This window comes from Osmia bicornis, chromosome 11, assembly GCF_907164935.1.
Source record: "Osmia bicornis bicornis chromosome 11, iOsmBic2.1, whole genome shotgun sequence".
NCBI classification, from domain to species: Eukaryota; Metazoa; Arthropoda; class Insecta; order Hymenoptera; family Megachilidae; genus Osmia; species Osmia bicornis.
In genome coordinates this window covers 9,302,711-9,321,582 of record NC_060226.1, presented here as the reverse complement: position 1 = coordinate 9,321,582, position 18,872 = coordinate 9,302,711, and the positions used below count along the sequence as shown (strand labels likewise).

The window sequence follows — 18,872 nt, the reverse complement described above, 5'->3', positions numbered from 1 at the left end:
TTACTTACAAAGTTTTATTATATTCTACATTAATATTTCGTTAGAAATATTAAAACGTGGTTTCTAACATAGAAACTGTAATCGATGCACCGATATAATTATGAACACCTAATTAGTGAAACATTTCACAGATTATTTGTACAAATTGAAACGTATTTTTCTTTTAGCTATTTCTCAATCAATTTGTACTCTGTTAAAACGAGATATACCAATATAAATGTAAACAAATGTTCATAAAACGAGGAAAATTTAAATACAGTAAGAAATAGCGGCCTAACACAGAGAGCCGCTTATCAGCCGTATGTTTTAGCAAGCACGTAGAAATAGGAAGGATATACCGGTAAAAGAGGGAGGGAGGAGAGGCGTGCAGGAAGCGCTACTGTCAGTTGGATTGGTGTTTTGTCGCGGCGCGCCGAGTGATCATTTGAAAAGGAAGGACCACCTCTGTTCACCATATTTGGCAAACTTTCCCTAATATGGTAACGTCTACTTCTAAATATGGCAGCCGGGGACGCCCTCTCGTTGATTCTGGTGTTACTCCGCGTCGTGTTTCAACAACGAATTTTGGAATATCGAAGGTGCGTAAAAGTTATTTGCCGCCGAATCGATGACCACAAGGGCCAGCTTAATTTTTTTACAAAGGTATTTTCAACGATCTTTTAACTGAAAGTTCTATCACGATTGGGTGGACTAATTTCTTAGAGCGTAGTCAATTGGTGGTGGGGGAAGCAGCTGCGCAGGAACGTACAGAGACACCGCGTTAGCACGTAGGTCAAGTTACGATACTCGGCGCGCATTCAGTTCGCGGGGAGCGCTCGTGCAGTGCGCGTTGTTGTCCCGTGTTCCTCTAGATGATTGATCACGTGGGAAGCATTGCGCCGAGTTTTCGCGATTCCGTGGTGGAGAAGGGCCGAGGGAAAGGGAATAAATGTGTGCGAGTCCGTAATGGACAACCCTAGCGGCGGAAGAGATAGTCGGTACGCAAGTCTTGGGTACAGCATGGGGATGATAGGCAGCGACGCTGGCTCGGAAATGTACGGCCGACCGTCCACCTCCCAGCTTACAACTTCTCAAATAAGCCGCAGTGGCGCCACTATGATGGCCGCGGCAGCTGCTGCAGGCGCACCAAACGCCGGCGTTGGATCCGTACAGAGGGGTATCAAGAGGACCACATCGGACGTTTGTTACGATGACAATAATGCACGGCAAGCACTTTCGCAACAGCAAGGTATGTCGATGTCCGGTGATTGTGTCCCTGACAATCTCGAGGAATCGTTTACCAGTTTGGGTCAACCGAAAAAGTCACCCCCCTCGAACGGCAAGAAGACCAAAGGACGGGTTAAAATTAAAATGGAGTACATCGACAATAAGCTACGCCGGTATACAACCTTCTCGAAAAGGAAAACTGGAATCATGAAGAAGGTTTGTATCTGACAAACCTGTCGACCTATTTTCGCTAACGTAAAAAAGTGTGTTTGAACCTCACCTGTCGGCTATCGATCCTCGCGATCGATTCGCTGTGCGATCCTAGTGTCTCTGCGCAACAAGGTGTTTTTCAAGTGTATTCAAATTTACGATCAAGGAAAAAAAAAAGAGATACACCGATAAATATGAGATTAAATGAAAAGTCAGTTTCCTAATGTGACACGTAGAACAGAAAGAAACGTGCATTATCGTCCTGTGGATATGCGGACTGCCGTGCGCTAAACTAAACGTACGGTGATGACTTTAGGGAGCGCGCGATTTATGAGTGACAACTGTGCCTTCGCTGACGTGTATTTGTACGCCAGTAACGTATCCCTGTATTTTGGATTAAAATATACCGAGCAAAATCGCTACTTGTACGCAACGCGCGTCTTTTCTTATCGGAAAAACGCTTACGAACGTGTAGTAAATTTTGACAATTCGAACCGGATGATCCATTTCTAGAGTCGACCGCGTACGCACTTCCGCTTAAATTCCAATTCCATTTTCATTTGTTTTGCTTCGTTTGACAACATAATGTATGTACACGATCGAATTTCACGTCCTAATACAGAATCAACATTTTTTTCTTTTTTGCTTCTCCTTGCTAAAAACTTTATTCGCAGGATTTATTTTCTGAACGGTAACGTACCCGGATGAATGTTAACATTGTATATTTTGTATTTCAGGTAATGGACGCGTTGTAACCGCTATGGTAGAATAATGTAAAAATTGTTTTTAAATTAAATCGAGTTTTCTTATATTTAATTCAGGTAATATTTTATATATGTTTATTATTTGACAATTGTTGCAAATTATTCTCGATATTGTGTTCTAACGGGAAAAGTACTGCTTAATCTTCAGACGTTCTATTCTTCTTTTCCTCTTAATGCGATAATAAGGCGAACAAAAATAGTCTATGATTCATTTTAATTTAAATTTATCGTTTTTTACTTACAGATGTTTATTTGATCCAAGCTTCGTGGTATCTGACTCCGTAGAAGAACCTAAAGCAAATTGCATCTTTCATACGAATATAGAAAACCAAAGATAGATTGTTCCCCTTTTCTAAAGACGGACCTCTATAATTAGCCATGTTTTGACACGAAACTGACATAATTGCTTTACAGCGTTATTTAGATAAACGAAAACGTAAATTGAAAAATTTGTAAAAAGCAATTGTTTCTTCAATTTCATACATTACAAATTATTATTTATAACAGCAGTAATAAGGAAAGTTTTGCAAAAAGATATAAAATTATATGAAACAGTCGAGCGAGTAGAGAAATCACACTGTTAAAAATATTATCTATAAACAACTTTGAACTCCAACAAAAGACCACGATTTTGTAATGTGTTTCATTCGTTTTTATAACGTGGTTACGTTGTTCCTTCAAGCAGTACGTTTCTTGGTAGCAACTGGAATTTTACAATTTAAATTTGAATTATATATGTATACAACTCGTTCTCCAATGAGCGTTGGTTTTCACTGATAAAAGAAAGAGTTCCATATGAGATGTACCGCGCGAACGCTCCAGAAAACCTTGATAATTATAATGTCGTTAAAGGTATGATCTCTGGACGAACAAGAGTGTAAACGTAGTTTTTTCCTCCGCGTGCGTTTCGAATTAATTATTTAAAAAAATAGTACGCTAATGATTGCGCAGGCGGCAGAAATCTGCATAAGTGCGCTCTATAAAGATCTGAATACATCAGGTGCACGTGATACCCGTTAAGCGTTCAAACGTCCAACAGTAAAATATTACTTTCGTTCTTCAAGGATCTGATTAAGAATTTATGACCTATAATATCTGCGATTCGCGCTTTTCTTTCTTCAAGAACCGCTGTAAAAATTGTAGAGTACACAAAACTGGTGTCCAAAGTTAATTGCTTTATATTCCAAGTATTTGGAATCCTCGGGCTTTTCCTCGAAATGGAAGAAAAAGGAACGAAACGGAGCAACGTGAATGGAGATCGAACGAAAGCAAAAAAGCCAGCCATCTTAAGAATATCCCTAATTAATAGTTGTTTCTGCTTGCAGGCGTACGAGCTGTCGACGCTGACGGGTACCCAAGTGATGCTGCTGGTGGCCAGCGAAACCGGCCACGTGTACACATTCGCGACACGGAAGTTGCAGCCGATGATAACCAGCGAGGCCGGTAAGGCATTAATCCAGACCTGCCTGAACAGCCCGGACCCACCGGCTTCCGGTTCGTCCGGCGACCAGAGGATGTCCGCGACCGGCTTCGAGGAGACCGAACTGACCTACAACATAGCCGACGACGAGCAGAAAGTAAGGCAACTGGTGTATGGCTCGCCGCACGGTGGCTCGTTGCACGGGGGATATCCGGGCGGTGGTCCAACCGGAGGGCCCCCTGGCCATCCGCAACCCCCGCCGCCACCGCCGCCGGGCTCGCAGCACGGGCCACCCTCGCATGCGCAGCACGCGCACCTGATTGCGCATGCACACGCGGGTTCGCCGAGCTCGCACCTGGTACCCTGTTCCAGTCCCGGGCCCATGCTCGCCGGTGGTCCCTATCAGCAATCCTGTCCCTCGCCTCTGCCGCCCCATCATACTTATCATCCTCACATGTCGCACTCGCATCCCCAACGGTAGTACTACCCAACTCGAACGGGCACTCAATTGTCCTCCGGCTCTTTTCGCGCGCCCGACGCGTCCGCGCCTCCTACCGCTTGTTGGCTACCGTGTTGCTTCCCATGATTGATCAGCAACACGGACCGACGTGTAGGTATACCCGGTAGAAGGTATAGAGTCGAGTCTCCCAATAAACGTACCTACCTTTAGTCTTGGGAGAATCTTGAAAGATCTAAGGGAGATCATTACCTGCTATTTAATGAAATATTGATATACAAGGCATGTAATGGGACGCTTCTTCTTTTGCACTTACTCTTAACTAAGAAAAGTCTAAATTACACGCGACGTGGATATCCGTGGAGTATAGTGATAACCGATAATCCGCGTTACAGGTATCGCCGACGCGACGGGCTGCCAGCGTAACAGCACTTATTCGTGCACTATCGCGCTCGCGTCGACTATGCTCGATCGGCTGTGACAATTCTTGGCTATTGAAATAATATGTCGTATTTAAGAACGTTCGCGCAGCTTGGTGTCGTTCGCGGTACCTGCGAGAAGAGTCAGGTTTCAGAGGGTAGTTTGGGACATAAGTTGGATGGGTGGAACGAGGTGTTTCGAAGCTTAGCTTCTGTTTTCTGACTCAACAGACGCTTCAGCGTTGGTGCGATTCCGTCCAAGACGCGAAACCGTCGCGTCGAATTAGAAGTTAGCGCGTTGAAGTTCGTCTTTTCGCGGCGGTTGAGTTTAAATGTCGTGACATTTCGAAGAATGGACACACGCTCGGTGTCGTTACAAGGATTTATAACATACTAATGCTTCATTATCGGGAGCGTGTCGCGTCGATTGACGTAAAATCGTCGTGCAAACTGAATAACGAATCAACTGGACAGAGGAAGTTCCGTACGACTTCCGACTTTCTTTTCCGGACTATCAATATCAAAATTCTCGATCAGGCGCATCGCATCCGGTATCAATGAAAGTACGGTTATTTTCTTTTCGTGCGCGTAGGGATAGTGATATCCCGTACGAAGCGTGAATAACGTTATCAACTAGGGACTCGAAATTATTATGCCGAACGTTCACCGCGTTGACGATTAATTTGACGTAAATTCAAGGGTTAATATTCGTCGTTAAAATTTTCATTATTTTCCCATACGGAAAGTAAGAAGTTTCTCCGCTCCTGCTGCAATAGCTTGATTAATCGACGCAAAGACGTATTAAAGTAAACTCACGGGGACTAGTTCGCATAATTACGTGGCAGGTGCGGTAAAAAAGATTCAACCAAATCAGTCGACGAGGTAAAATCGCGACCGCTTATGGTATCGGGACGCGCGGAGATCCTAGTACAGTTGTAACGACAATCAGAACGATGTTTTGCCACGGTTGCCTCGTTCCGAACAGTTTCGAGCAATTAACTCTTCTCTCGACTCGGTATCGCGAGCGATAGCTCTACTCTACGGACACCTGTCATCCTTTAAGACGGGGTCGACCACGCTACTTAACGCAGCAGGTTTTCCAGTGTACTTAATATACGAACAAAGTTATTTCGCGTCCCACCGTGTGCCTTACGGTAGGCTCAGGGAGAGTCTTTCGACGATACGATGCCGATTTTCTATAACCGGGCGTGTGACGATGATGTTTTCAATGAAAACTGAGCGAAAACTGCTCCGTTAACAAACGTATAAATCTAGTCCAATCGTACGAGACTTATCCGCGCTTCTATTCTACAGGGAGGTGAAACGAGGATAATCGGTCGATTTTTCCAAGTAATGATTCGTTCGTTAACGATCCAGCTTTTAACAAGTCGTTTGTGGAAATAGTTGGAATTATGGAGCTTACGATCTTTCTACGTGTTTCAGGCACTACGATTGCTGGTAATAGTTAACCCTTTTCGATAGGAAGCTACACACGCCAAAGGATTTTTATACCTTTGAAAAATTGAAACGAGTTTTCTTGAGTAATTAAAGGGAATTTCGATCGAGAAGGATTAACGATCATAGAAAATGTCATTGGTAAATTTCATAATACTAATTATTTTAATGATCGTAAGTTCGAGTGAAAAAAATATTAATAATGAAAATACGAATCAATGGCTAGATCTATACGTTAATCAAAGTCCAAAGACTTTTTCTACGATACTGTAGGTATCATGGGCGACAATTGTGCCCGTTCGAGTCGTACTTCTTTACGGGATGAAAACGTATCGCAGGACACGTATCGACGAGATTTTATTTCGTTTAACAAACGAGGAATTAAGTAGGGACAATTCTTAATCGTACAGTTAGGGTGTTAATTCGTGTGACGAAATACTCGATGAACCGTGTATTTTTTTTTTTATATTACCTACGTGTCCCGTTTTCTCGCGAACTCGAATCGTATTTATAATATCTTACCACCACGGAATCATTTTTATTTATTTAAAGAACTGTAAATACGTTGTAAATTGATCGATCGTCGCCGAGCAACGAGATATACATATATTAAGGGAACTGAAGCAAATCAATTCCAGTTCTGTTCGAAACAATCTAACATCATTGTTCCATAAAATACTCGAGGATTTAATAAAAATTATATTGTTTCATTTAAAATAATTTCCAAACAATTAAGGGACTTTTAACCCTTAGCAGTCAGAAGGTGGGAATTAATATTGTATATCATATAAAAGGAACGTAAGATTGGAAGAATTACAGGTTTTGTAAAATGATCAAATTTATTGCGATATAAATTTAATATCGAACGGCTTCCAACTGTAAAGGGTTGAAACAATCCGCGACAACTACCGAATTGGTTCGCCTCGGTTCCGCTCGATTCTATTTAATACGTACCTAACGATATCGTACCCAAGTTCGTGGGATTCGCGAGACCGGGAATCCGCGGAAAATCGAACGATCCGAGCATTTCTCCCTTTTTCCCTCCATCAAAGATCCTTATCGAGGCATCCTTGTTTTTTTTAAATACTCATGTCGTTCAGGTCGAGGTGTTCCGCCTTTCCCTGTGGTAAAAGAAAAAAAGCCACCGAAGAAACGAGAAATCGTAGTACGTGGGTGCGAGTCCGAGCCAGTAGAGACCCGGCGGTGCACGCTTGGCATTGTTGTGCATTGAATATATATATATATATATATATATATATATACATCTATACATTGTTGTGTGCATCGTACATTGTTCCGTAATGTGTTGTACTGAAAGTGGCATGTGTAGTATTTGTTTGTTTGTTTTTTTTTCTCTATCGTAGATTAAGTAGCTAGTATTTAAAATACCTTTTTAATTTAATTCACAGTATCCCTCCTCCTGTGTGTTTCCTCTCAATTTTATACTTTACGAAGTAGAGAGAACAGAAAAGAAAAAGAAGAAAAAGAACCTCTGCTCGTCCCTTTATACATTTGTGCATGCTTACGTTTTGTGCGTGTGTGTGCGTGTATGTTGTTTTCTTTTTTTTTATACCGCTTAATATTGGACAACAAAAAAAAAACAGAACATAGAGGATAGATAGATAGATAGGTAGATAGATAAATAGAAGATAGACGTAACACGTGGAAAAGCACAGGAAGGGAATAAAAAAAAAAATAATAGAAAAGTGGAGAAGAACGATATTAATTACGTGCAGGCGTGACAAGTAAGGGAGATTGAAAATTGGAAATACATAATGGTAATATGTAATCCGTGCATCTTCTCCCATCGACGCACAAAGTACAAATAATATATTAATATTACGTTTACGATAATCCTAAACGGTTAATCACGAAATGTACGGCTGGCGTGCCTATTTAGCTTATGTATCACATGTGTAAATAGTGTACTTGTAAAATACTGTGATAATATTTATATTACACGCACGTGTATTATTATTATTATTATTATTATTATTATTATTATTTTGTTTAATATTTACGATACCACGATTGTGCGTTTTGTCATCGTACGAATATTATCATAAATGGCAACGATTGTTGGTAACTTTAAGGTGCCAGTTTGTTTGTTCTAACAGGTAGGTATAAAAACCCGCCTGTTTTTAGCGAACATACCTTTTTTTAAAAAAATCTTTCGCGTCGTTCACTTTTCGCGAATTCCCGACCGACGATGATGGAAATGGAAGGAATTCGTTGCGATTAGGTAATAGTTTCGCGTGAAACGCTGAACTAGTTGTTGCGTCGAGAAGATTAAAGAAAACGAGCTGGTTCCAGTTAGGTATTAACAGTCCAGCTGAACGAACCACTTGCTCGCACTCAGCATGTACTTCATAACATTGTTGACGAAAGAAAGTTATAAAGAATGCTCTGTTTTTTTTTTCTCTCTTATTTCTCGCTAATGATGTTGGATTTCGTTTTTTGTCGCTGTCGCTTTAATGGCGCGAATCGCTTTTACTTTTCGTCTGTGCGTCCCTGCTAAATTAGATCTAATTTAAAAGCGTTTTTTTTTTCTGTAAATAATATAGGCGCTACTGTTTCAGACAGATAAAAATTACTAACATTTTCTTTTATATTAAACAACGAAAGGAGGCTTAAACGATAATTCAACTTTTGCGATCACTTTTGTAAAAGAAAAAAGTTTTCTTAAGAATAAGACACCGATAAACATTCCATTTTGCTATTCATCTTTTCAGGGTGAGTCGGGCAAGGTAGGTTTGCGCTTCGAAATCGTAACGATGTTTCGAAGAACAGTCCTCTTCCTCACCCTTTTCCGAATGCATTTTATGTAAAATTTCAAAAGGAATCGTTGCGTTAAGTTTCAAGAGGTTGAAATAAAATTTCGAACGCACGCGTGAGCGTAGGGGTGGCGATTCGCCCTCGAATGCGTAAGTTTCGTAGGGGAGGCGGCTACCGTTTCCGAGGGTTCTTAGCCCCACGATTTACGATCTAACGACTTAACGATTATTATGATGTATTTGACCAAGGAGGCACCCTGAGGTGAATCGCGGTGTTGGTACGCGACGAAGACAGCAGCTGTCGGGTACTTGGCAGGGCGAAAGAGAGAAGGGCAGAAACAGGTGGGGAGGAATGAGGGAGAAGGGAAAGAGAAAGATGGCGGAGAGAGAGAAGGTATGGAAGGTGGAAGCAGAATACCATATACGGTCACCTTTGTCAAAGGCTGCTTGTCGCCATATACAGGCAATGTTCGCGATGGCAGATACTTATATAGAGTCCAACTTAAGAATCAGGAATGTCGGTTTTTGTCGCGCCTTCTATACACACCCGTGGTAATGGAGGGGTACAAACGCGACTCGGAAGTGATCGCCGACAACGGACAAGGGTCGCTTTCGCAGCCCTTAGTCTCCTAAATCTTAACCGGTAGCCATCTCCCATTCGAGCTTGCGGAAATTGTTTTTAACCCGAAGGACGTGCATCTCGGACCCGCTGGTGGGGAAGGTATTAGTTTTCAAGCGAAATGGAAGGATACCGAAGTAGCATAATTGTTCGGAAGTAGGGTAGACTGATTAATGCTTCGCGCTGCTTTTGGAATTCAGAACCTTTGGAACGCGTTTAGAGATCTCCTTAACGGTCTCGCTCTCTCGAGGATAAAGGACGTTTATGTTTCTTCAACTCCGTCGTATCAAACTTAACGAATAAAAAGGAAAAAAAAAAGAAACAAATACACCGATGCGTTTCCATCCACTTTCCAAAGGAACGTTTCTCGCACTTCCACTTCATTGTACTTCGATAACCAGTTCGAAAGTGGAGTAGTTTGATCAGTCGACTGGACTGGAGTCGCGATGAAATCATTTTTCAAACGTTTACTCCTCTCCGCATCGCGGCCATTCGTCTTCTTCTGTCTTATTATGCTAAACACACCGTGGGTGTATTACTTCTGAAGTCATAGCTAAGAAACTTACAGAAGGATTCGATAATTGTATCGCGTAAGGATTAGGTTCGCCGATTCGCTTTCTCCCGAGGTGGTAGCGGAGGACACGTGTACGCGTGCTAACGAACGAGTCGAAATGTATGTACATATAACGCATAGGTTTGCCCGTTCACGGTTTCGCCGTGGTAAAAAGGTACCATCAGTGGTAGGCCGAGGGAGAGAAAGTCACCCGGGGAAACGTAGTCCTGCGTAAATTTGTGAGAATCTGCCGTGGAAGCGCGGTGTACGAGTTGAGGCCGCGCGGATGGCCATATAAGGTGCGCGAACAAGCTGGCGCATCTCTGGCTGCTAGGTAGGTAGGTAGGTAGGTAGGTAGGTAAGTTGGTTCGTTGCTTGTTGTTTCGTTGCTTAGTTGATTGATCGGTTAGTTGACCGTTTGATTGGCTCGCCGATATTATTGCCGAGGCGTTATCTAGAGATTTCTGTATCGCTTAACGTCGCTCCCGCTTTTCCTACCGGTTAATCGTTTTTTCATTGGGTCACTTTGTCGCGCGACTCCTCTACGCGTTACTTTGTTGGCTAATTAATTCGCCTGCTTTACGGAAGCGTCAGAGAATTTCTAGGAAGTGTCGTTGGTAGAGGTAGGCAGAAACCTTGTGACGATGATTCATAAGTTTTGTAGCAGAAAATCTTCTTATACTTTACGTGCAATCTTTTCAAATTATTATTTCTCCTAGTAACCAATTATGCCTTTCTGTTTCAGGAGGATGGCACTTCGCCTAGGTCGGACGTTTGCGCGAACGAAAGCGACGGAGACACCAGCGACGGCGATTCACCAGTGTCGAAGGATCTTTCGAAAAATCACTCCGGTAAGTTTCCTTCCCTTTAAGACGTAAGTAAAATCGGTCCGTGGGGTAAATCGTCGTCAGTATTGCGCAATCGGCGAGGAAACAATGGTTCCCAACTTAGAGCCTCCTGGTATCGTAACAATTTCACCTCGGGATTCCTCTCCAAAAGCTCGGAACAATCGCTGGGCGGTGCGTACGTGGAAAGGAACGAATTTCCTCGTGGGCGTATCGGCAGGTCGCGCGGGCTAAATCGAAGTGGCGTGGAAAATCGTTAGAGCGGTAGGTACCGTCGTGCAATCGAATCGGTCAGGTAGCCTGGTAGACGGAGAGGCGAGTAGAAAACGAGAGAATGGTATCAGCAGAGAGGTAAACGTATGATGCGTATAAGAGAGGGAGAGAGGAACAGAGAGGGAGAAGATAAAGGAAAGAGGACACTTAAAATGCGAAAAGTGTGCGAGCGATGACGAGGTTATCCGTGTAGGGGAGTACATAAGGAGTTGTACGGGCCGCGATGACCAAACTAAGACAACGACGCGCTGCCTAACTGGGAAGTAAGATCCGGTCGAAAGCCGCGCTCCGATGCAGGTGTACACATAAATATCGATGCTAATATATGGAGTGGATGCCATCCGACTTACCGATCGCCAGCATGACGTACGAGTTTTTTTTTTCTTTCTTTTCGCCTTTCCATTGTTCCCAATGGCACAAACTGTCCCGGGAGGAATTTTGATAACTCCGCCGCGTTGATATCCGATCGGTTCGATCTTACCCCCTTCGTTCGCTTTCCGATTGCTCCTTTGTCGTTCAACCTTGTTTCTGGGTTTCTTCCTTCTTCTTTTCCCCCCTTCGTCTCTTTGCTTGGTCGAAGAGGTGTCTCCTCGAGTTCTTCTTCTTTGACATTGAACGTTGTCGATTAGTTGATTGGTCGGTTCGAGTAATTAATTCTTCTCCGAGACGCTTAACTGTAAGACCAGTGCGCGTGTGTGTCGTTTCCCACTGGAATTGTATTTTCAATTGGAAATTTTATTTATTTATTTCTTCGATTTTAACCCTTTGGTACCCATCGTTCAAATGGACCTTACGTCTGACATATTCTATAAATATAATTAATACAAATAATTCACGTATGTTTAGTCTCGTATCGTGGTCTGCACTCTTTTGTCTATCTGTACCACTTTAGTCTAATCTGGTTTCATATTATGTTCACCACGTAAACGTATATTTTTAGCGATGCTTCCGGAATTAATTTAAGTAGTGAAAGAAACCCAAAAAGCAGTGGGTCATCGGTAAATTCGTTCTATCGCTCCTCTCTATTCGAGATTTAAAAACTTTAGAAAGGATGTAGGTAAAATATATAGCGTAAAGATTTTAGAAAATGAAAATAAAATTAAAGATTATGAATTGAATTATCGGCCAAAGGGCCAAAGGAAAAGGGTTAAATTGCTATTCTCTCAGCAATTCGTCTCCCTTAAAGTTATAATAGATGGTGAAAAAACTATCGATAATTGTTCGCAGGTATAATGTACCAGATGCCACAGACAGTGATTTACTCGCCGAGTCCAGGGGTTCTGCTCGGTATCGGTCAAAACGGTCAGCCAGTGCAAATCTCTCAAGAAGGAGGTGAGAAACCATGATGAACCCTGGACCAAAACCCCTACACGCATCCACCATCCTTCCGTAACCAAGAACGAGAGAGACGAGGGGTTGAAGGGTTGGTCTTTCCTCCTCCTTCCTGTTTCCCAAGTAGAGGTTTTCGCATTGTTTCGCAGGCACGATAAACCAGTCGAATTCGTCCCAGAGTAATCAACCGTTCATCACGATACCATTGAACGTAGCGATGAGCGCAGCGGGTTTGTCGCTTCCTGTTACATCCAGGATGAATATGTCGCCGACCACCACGTCCTCCTGTGATCAACCATCGGACCTGACCAAAGATCGCGACTGATACGATCGATCGTCGAAATCATTCTGGAACTGTAACGAATAACGCCCGATGGATCGTTAAAAGGGACGTCCTTTCAGTTTGACACTGGCTACCGTGACGACGCGACGCGCGAACTTTTTCTAAAGCGACGCAACAGATTCTTCTTTTTTTCTTTTTTTCTTTTTAATCACTCGTGGATGCGTGTAGATACGATACACCCGCTATGTTTGAATTTGTCGATTAATGAAAAATACTTTGATTCTAGCAGTAGTCGGTGACCGACGGTAAGACGCGTCCAGAGGGTGACGTTCCTCGCCATCTGTATTTCTCGCGAATGTATTTAATGTCTTCCCTTTTCGAAATTTGTTTTTTTACCATGGATCCATCGAGTGCAGAGGTGCAACTTTTGATGCAACGTCGATTCAACGAATTTTTTAACACGTTGAATGCTACAGGTGGGTTACGAGATTTAAATGTAATATAATTGAATAATTGGAAATTTAATGTGAATATCGGTCAACGTGTTTAACTCTTTCCAGGAAAAATTCTTACTTTCTATGATCTAAATAAATGGTACCCTGACGTATATTTCTTTGCAGCATTCAACGCGTTAATTGTACTAAAATATTGAATTTAAAGAATATTTTCGTTACCAACGTTCGACCGACTCTCGTGCAATACTAGTCAAACTTTTAGCCCAACGAACGTTCCACGAAGCAACATTTCACAATTTTTTCCTCGACAATCGAGGCGTTTTAGCGTTCGTAAATTGTTATTAGAATCGTTTAGAGACACGTTTATATCGGTGGAATTTATCGAGGAAATTTTGTACGATTTTTTTGCAAAATAAACCGCTAGGTAATTACGAAACTCAGAGCGGTGTTATTCGATCGTTAAATCGTTTCGTAGATCCTCGACATTCTAGTTGTTGAGGGATTTTTTAAGAGATTCGAAGGGCGATAATTACTTCTTAATATTACAGGGTGCTTTTAAAACGAATAATGCAGGTTGTCACTGGAGTAACTAGGATGAGGCCAGGGTGAAAAAATGTAGACCGGTTCGTTCACCATTCTACAGTTTTAAGATTCTAAAATTCCAGAATCTCAGATTTTCGAATTTCTAAAAAATCCTAGTTACGCCAATGCAGGTTGTTCTTCCTTTCAATCGTAGAGATGATAGCCGATATATTTTTTAATACGAAACTGCGATCTACCAATGACATTTGGTTCGCCTTTCTAATTGTACACCGAATTCCTATTTATTAGCTCATCGGTGAAATAATTCATCTCGAAACAACGATCGATGAATTATTAGAATTTTTCTTAATTAAACAATCGTTCGGCTTGCGTGATGGAAACACGTTTCGAGATCAATGATCAACTGATCAATCGAAGAGAAGAAAGTGATGATAGTGGCAATTTTAATTGGTCGTTTAAGTGATAAACACGCATTATTATCGACTATATACCTATTAGTATAACAGTATTTTTAATCCTACAATCTCTATTTTACACGATATGGAAATAAATTATCAGCTTCTGATAAATAACACGCGAAGAATTTGTACCTTTTTTTTTGCAATAAATATTACCTATGATTTTATAATATATGGATGGTACTATCGATCGAATTCGGCAAAGACATACTTTTAATAATAAATTAATTTACATTTAAGAGTTTGTAGAAGCTGAAGAGTTTATACAAAATTTTGTATAGGCTGTTATAAGAGAATAAGATTTGCAATACGAATGATAGTTCGATCCGTGTAAAAAAAAAACTAAAATTCATACAAAAAATCAGTAACTATATTACCTATATTATGCATTTATCATGGGTGTTAGAATCTTTTTGAAAGCATAAACAATGACCTAGTCATACAAATTTCTTTTTCTACTTTATTTTATCATTGTCTAAAAAGAGTTTTATTTAAAACGATTTAAAATACACAGTTTTTAGTTCTGTTGGCTTGAAATAAATGATTGTCAATCGATATTGCAAAGTAATTATCATTTGAAGAATATATGTATATGTTATTACAGAATAATTTTCAACGCAAGGATCGTTTATAGAATCTCTGTGAATATGGAAAAATAATTTTCGTAGTATGATTAACGTTGTTAAAGAACGTGCATTATGTGATTAAAGTGGAATTTTATTGGTATACCAAAGAAAGCCAGATGGAAACAGGTGCGAGGAAAAATGGGAAAGAAGCGAATTTGAAAAACGTCTATCATACTTTTTAAATTACATATCTCGTTTTCTGCGTTACGTGTGTCTAACGAGTTTTTGAGAAACAATCAACCTTACGTAAAAAGTAACACGAGAAGCTCGAGCTTAATGTTTGTACAATAATGGACAGATTCGAAAGTTTCATCTGTCTGTAAAGAATCAAAATTGGCAGGGTTGAAGGCGTTCTATTTTATATACAATGTGTATGCATATATATATATATATATATATATATATATATATATAATTGCATAATAAGTGCTGCGAGGATCATTTAAATTTTCTATAAAGAGGAAATGTTATAAAAATTTGCTAATATCAAAGCGTTTCTTAAATCTCTGGTTAAAAATTTAAAAAATGTTAATAGCTTCAATACATAATTTCATTAATTCTTCTTATTAAACGATATAGCATTATTAGAATTATTTAGCAATCAAGTTAGGGATAATTGAAATTTAAATGATCCTCGAACAATTCGTAAGTTACGAAGTTTTTTTTATTACTCGTTTACTGTAATATTGCAACGCGAAGAATGTTTGTAACCGAATGTTGTAACGAATGAACATATGTAAACATATCGCTGTTTTCTACACTAACTTTGCATAATATACTGGTCGTGTGCCATTGTTAAAATTGTTATGGAGTATGCGTTGGACATGAAGAAATGAAATACAGTTATTCGAATTACAATTTTGTGTACACAGTGGGTTTCGAGTGAGTTTTAATATGCTTTTTCTGTCAAATCACCGCAGATCAATATTTCATATTAACAAATTATTATTTTCCCAATCCAATAATATAATCTTTATTTATTTATATTTTTATATATTTTGAATTACACTCACTGTGCGCATATAGCGACAAATGAACAAAACTTGTGATGATAAGAAATTTATAATTTCAAAAATTTGAATTTTCAAATTCCAAATCGAATCGAAGCTTCGACTCGATTTAATCGATACATGTTACAAAGGCTAAAGGCATTCCTTTCAACAATGTTGGCAGCAGCTACCGAAATGTAATGTACCGTCATGGCGACGTTACCACCGCGGAAAAATCCAACTCCAACGAAAATTTTAAAACAGCATTTAACCCCGTTGCAAACACTTTTACAGTTGGGTTTTCCAAAACATCGAGCGTGAGTATTATGATATAATAAAATCATAAGAATGTCGTTCTTCCACTTTAACTTTACGAGCAATTAGGAATGATTGCAAGGTAGCACTGTAAACAAACAGCTGTCAAACTTAGAGTACTACTATTGTTTACATTCATTTTTCATTAAATTATACTTATTTTGACTATATTATTTAAGTTTTTATTATTTACTGTCTCTTTGGTGTTGCTTTAAAATAATATGCAATGTACATTATGTCATAAATGTATTGCATTTTATTATGTAAGAGAGGTAATAGGATTAATTGTATGACTTGCAGTAATTAAAGTTGACATTGTATTATTTTTCTAGAGAAAAAGCACTAGCTGCTACAGGACATCGAGGTATTCAACTTGCATCCGATTGGCTAGTAGCTCATGTCAGAGATCCAACTTTGGATTCTGATACCCATAGACAATATGTTTTATATGCTTGTCCCACTGGTGAATTAGCTGAGGAGCTTATGAAATTTTGGTCAGAGAGTAAAGAACTCGTATGGAATGGAGCACATAATTATATGCCACATATTACACTTGTCTCGTTCTTTAATGTATGATGTTATAATAATAGTAATATGTAAAATAATATAAAATAACACGAATGTTGTGTTTGCAGGCACCAGATGAATCTACAGAAGAATTAGTAAATGCCCTTGAAAATATAGTTAACCAAGATGAACTATCAGACAATATTGAGCTAGAAACTTACATTTCTCCCAATTTTATGGGTCTTTTTGTTAAAGAAGTAAATGCTGAATGGCTGAAAAACATTTCTGTTCGTTATGTAAATAAACTAACTAGTTTGGGTATTTCTGCAGAACCTCAAATAAAATCATTGCATTTAACATTAGCATATCAATTTCCCAGCAATTTATACCAACAGCTTCGTTTAATGGTAGAAAAATTGAAGCTTACTTCTTCAGCTAATTGGGAACTTAGATTATATTCCAGAGATTCCAGACTCCAAAATGCACATGTACATAAAGTTACACATGCTCACATGCCTAGAGAGCATGACGAATTGGAATTAAGGGTGGGAGATTACATTTATATTCCAGAAGGAGCATGTAGTGTATCTACAGATGGTTGGGTCGAAGGTATCTCTTGGTTAACTGGTATTTCAGGCCATCTACCTTTAAATCACACAAAACGTACAGCTGAATCAGATTCATGGACTTTACACACTACTATACAAATTACGGATAATAGAAATGAAATTTCGGAAAAGGATGAAATACCTGTTACTCGTAAACCACCAGTATTATCATCGGGTGATTCTGTAGATAGTCCTGATGGAATTGCAACAACCAATGAACCGGTAGTCATATTATTTCTAATTATCCTTTTGACCATTTTATTTTATTTTTATATATATTGTTTTCTGTATAGATTGAGGCTTCTGAGGCACCTTCAAGTTCCTCAAGACAAATTTTTATATGTCGCCATGGAGAAAGAGTAGATTTTACATTTGGGGCATGGATTCGTTATTGCTTCGAATCAAACGGCTCATATGTTCGCAGAGATTTGAACATGCCAAAGGAAATACCGTCAAGAAATATACAAGACTTTCGAAATGATAGTCCCTTAACTACTGTAGGTGAAGTACAAGCAAGCTTGGTAGGAGAAGCTATGAAATCATCCAGTATTAAAATAGATGTGGCTTTTACATCGCCCTCATTAAGATGTATACAAACGTTAGCTCACATTTTAAAAGGATTAGACTCAAACATTCCAATGAAAATAGAGCCCGGTCTTATTGAGTGGTTAGCATGGTATCCAAATGGTGTTCCAGTTTGGATGACATCCGAAGAATTAATAAAAGCAGGCTTTAATATAGACAAAAGCTATGATTCAGTGATTAAAACAAAAGAGCTTCCATTAAAAGAAAACGCAGCCCAGTATTATGAGAGAAGTTACGAATTAATCAAACGAATTATTGAAAGTACTGTAGGAAATATTTTAATTGTAGCTCATGCTGCTTCTTTAGCAGCTTGTACAAGGCAATTAACAGGTGGTAGAATACCACCAGCTTCGGAAGTTACTAAATTAGCTCAAAGAGTACCATATTTAGCATGCCTAACGGCACGTGAAGGGTTGGATGGTTGGCAACTTTATCCACCACCATTCCCCCCTATAACACATACAAGTAATACTAGATTCGATTGGAAAGTATTATTGTAAGGAATGATTGAGGTTTTCAGTAACGTTTTCCTCTTTTTGTCTTTTGACATATATAAATAGTTTAATTATAAAAGACTGTTCAGTAAACTTTCTGCAACGTTTTAGTTTATACGAGGTATATTAAAAAGAGAAGATAAGTATTAAGAAAATTATTTTCTTACTTGGGTTACTTATGAAGTAGTTATGCCAGATTATTACTCAATTTTTTTAAAGGATTAACATTTGTAGGGTAATAAATACGGGTATTGGCATTTAGTTTTATCTATTCGACGAAGAATTTAAAATATGTAATCTTTAAAAAAGATTAACGAATGTACGAATTACATATTTTAATATGATTTTTAAAGAGATATATTCTTATATAATTTTCGTATTTAAGTCTAGAAAGATTTTTGGTAAGCTACATAGTATTCTCGGTGAAGAAAATGCAAGGAAAAAAGAGAAATACAATAAATATTGAAAATTGCAATTCATAATCAAAATGAATGTATGTAAATGGAGATTTACAGAAACCAGTAAATGATAAAAAAAACCTCTACACATGTACAAGTACGCGACACAATAGCTGACGTCAATAATGTGTGAAAACGTAGAAGTACAAATTTGATGTAGAAAAATAATGTTGTTATTTACCAAAGAGATATATAAATATATAAGATGTTATTTTACTATGACT

General features: G+C 39.2%; 2 protein-coding genes across 4 annotated transcripts; both read left to right on the top strand.

Moving 5' to 3' along the window:
• The first annotated feature begins 89 nt into the window (after nucleotides 1-89).
• LOC114878931 (serum response factor homolog) lies at nucleotides 90-15,550 on the top strand. 3 transcript variants are annotated; one of them, XM_029193285.2, is made up of 5 exons: nucleotides 90-1,422; nucleotides 3,506-3,757; nucleotides 10,623-10,728; nucleotides 12,223-12,327; nucleotides 12,900-15,550. In XM_029193285.2, the coding sequence occupies exons 1-5, from the start codon at nucleotides 946-948 to the stop codon at nucleotides 12,917-12,919; spliced, it is 960 nt and encodes a 319-aa protein (XP_029049118.1). In that variant the 5' UTR covers nucleotides 90-945; the 3' UTR covers nucleotides 12,920-15,550. The 3 variants fall into 3 exon arrangements, with proteins under 3 accessions (XP_029049118.1, XP_029049116.1, XP_029049115.1); XM_029193283.2 differs by having other exon boundaries at nucleotides 12,897-15,550; XM_029193282.2 differs by having other exon boundaries at nucleotides 12,477-15,550.
• Nucleotides 15,551-15,645: 95 nt separating this feature from the next.
• Nucleotides 15,646-18,864, top strand: LOC114878929 (protein UBASH3A homolog). The gene is made up of 4 exons (XM_029193278.2): nucleotides 15,646-15,998; nucleotides 16,329-16,566; nucleotides 16,632-17,333; nucleotides 17,405-18,864. Exons 1-4 carry the CDS (start codon nucleotides 15,892-15,894, stop codon nucleotides 18,194-18,196), a joined length of 1,839 nt encoding a protein of 612 aa, XP_029049111.1. The 5' UTR covers nucleotides 15,646-15,891; the 3' UTR covers nucleotides 18,197-18,864.
• Nucleotides 18,865-18,872: the final 8 nt, after the last annotated feature.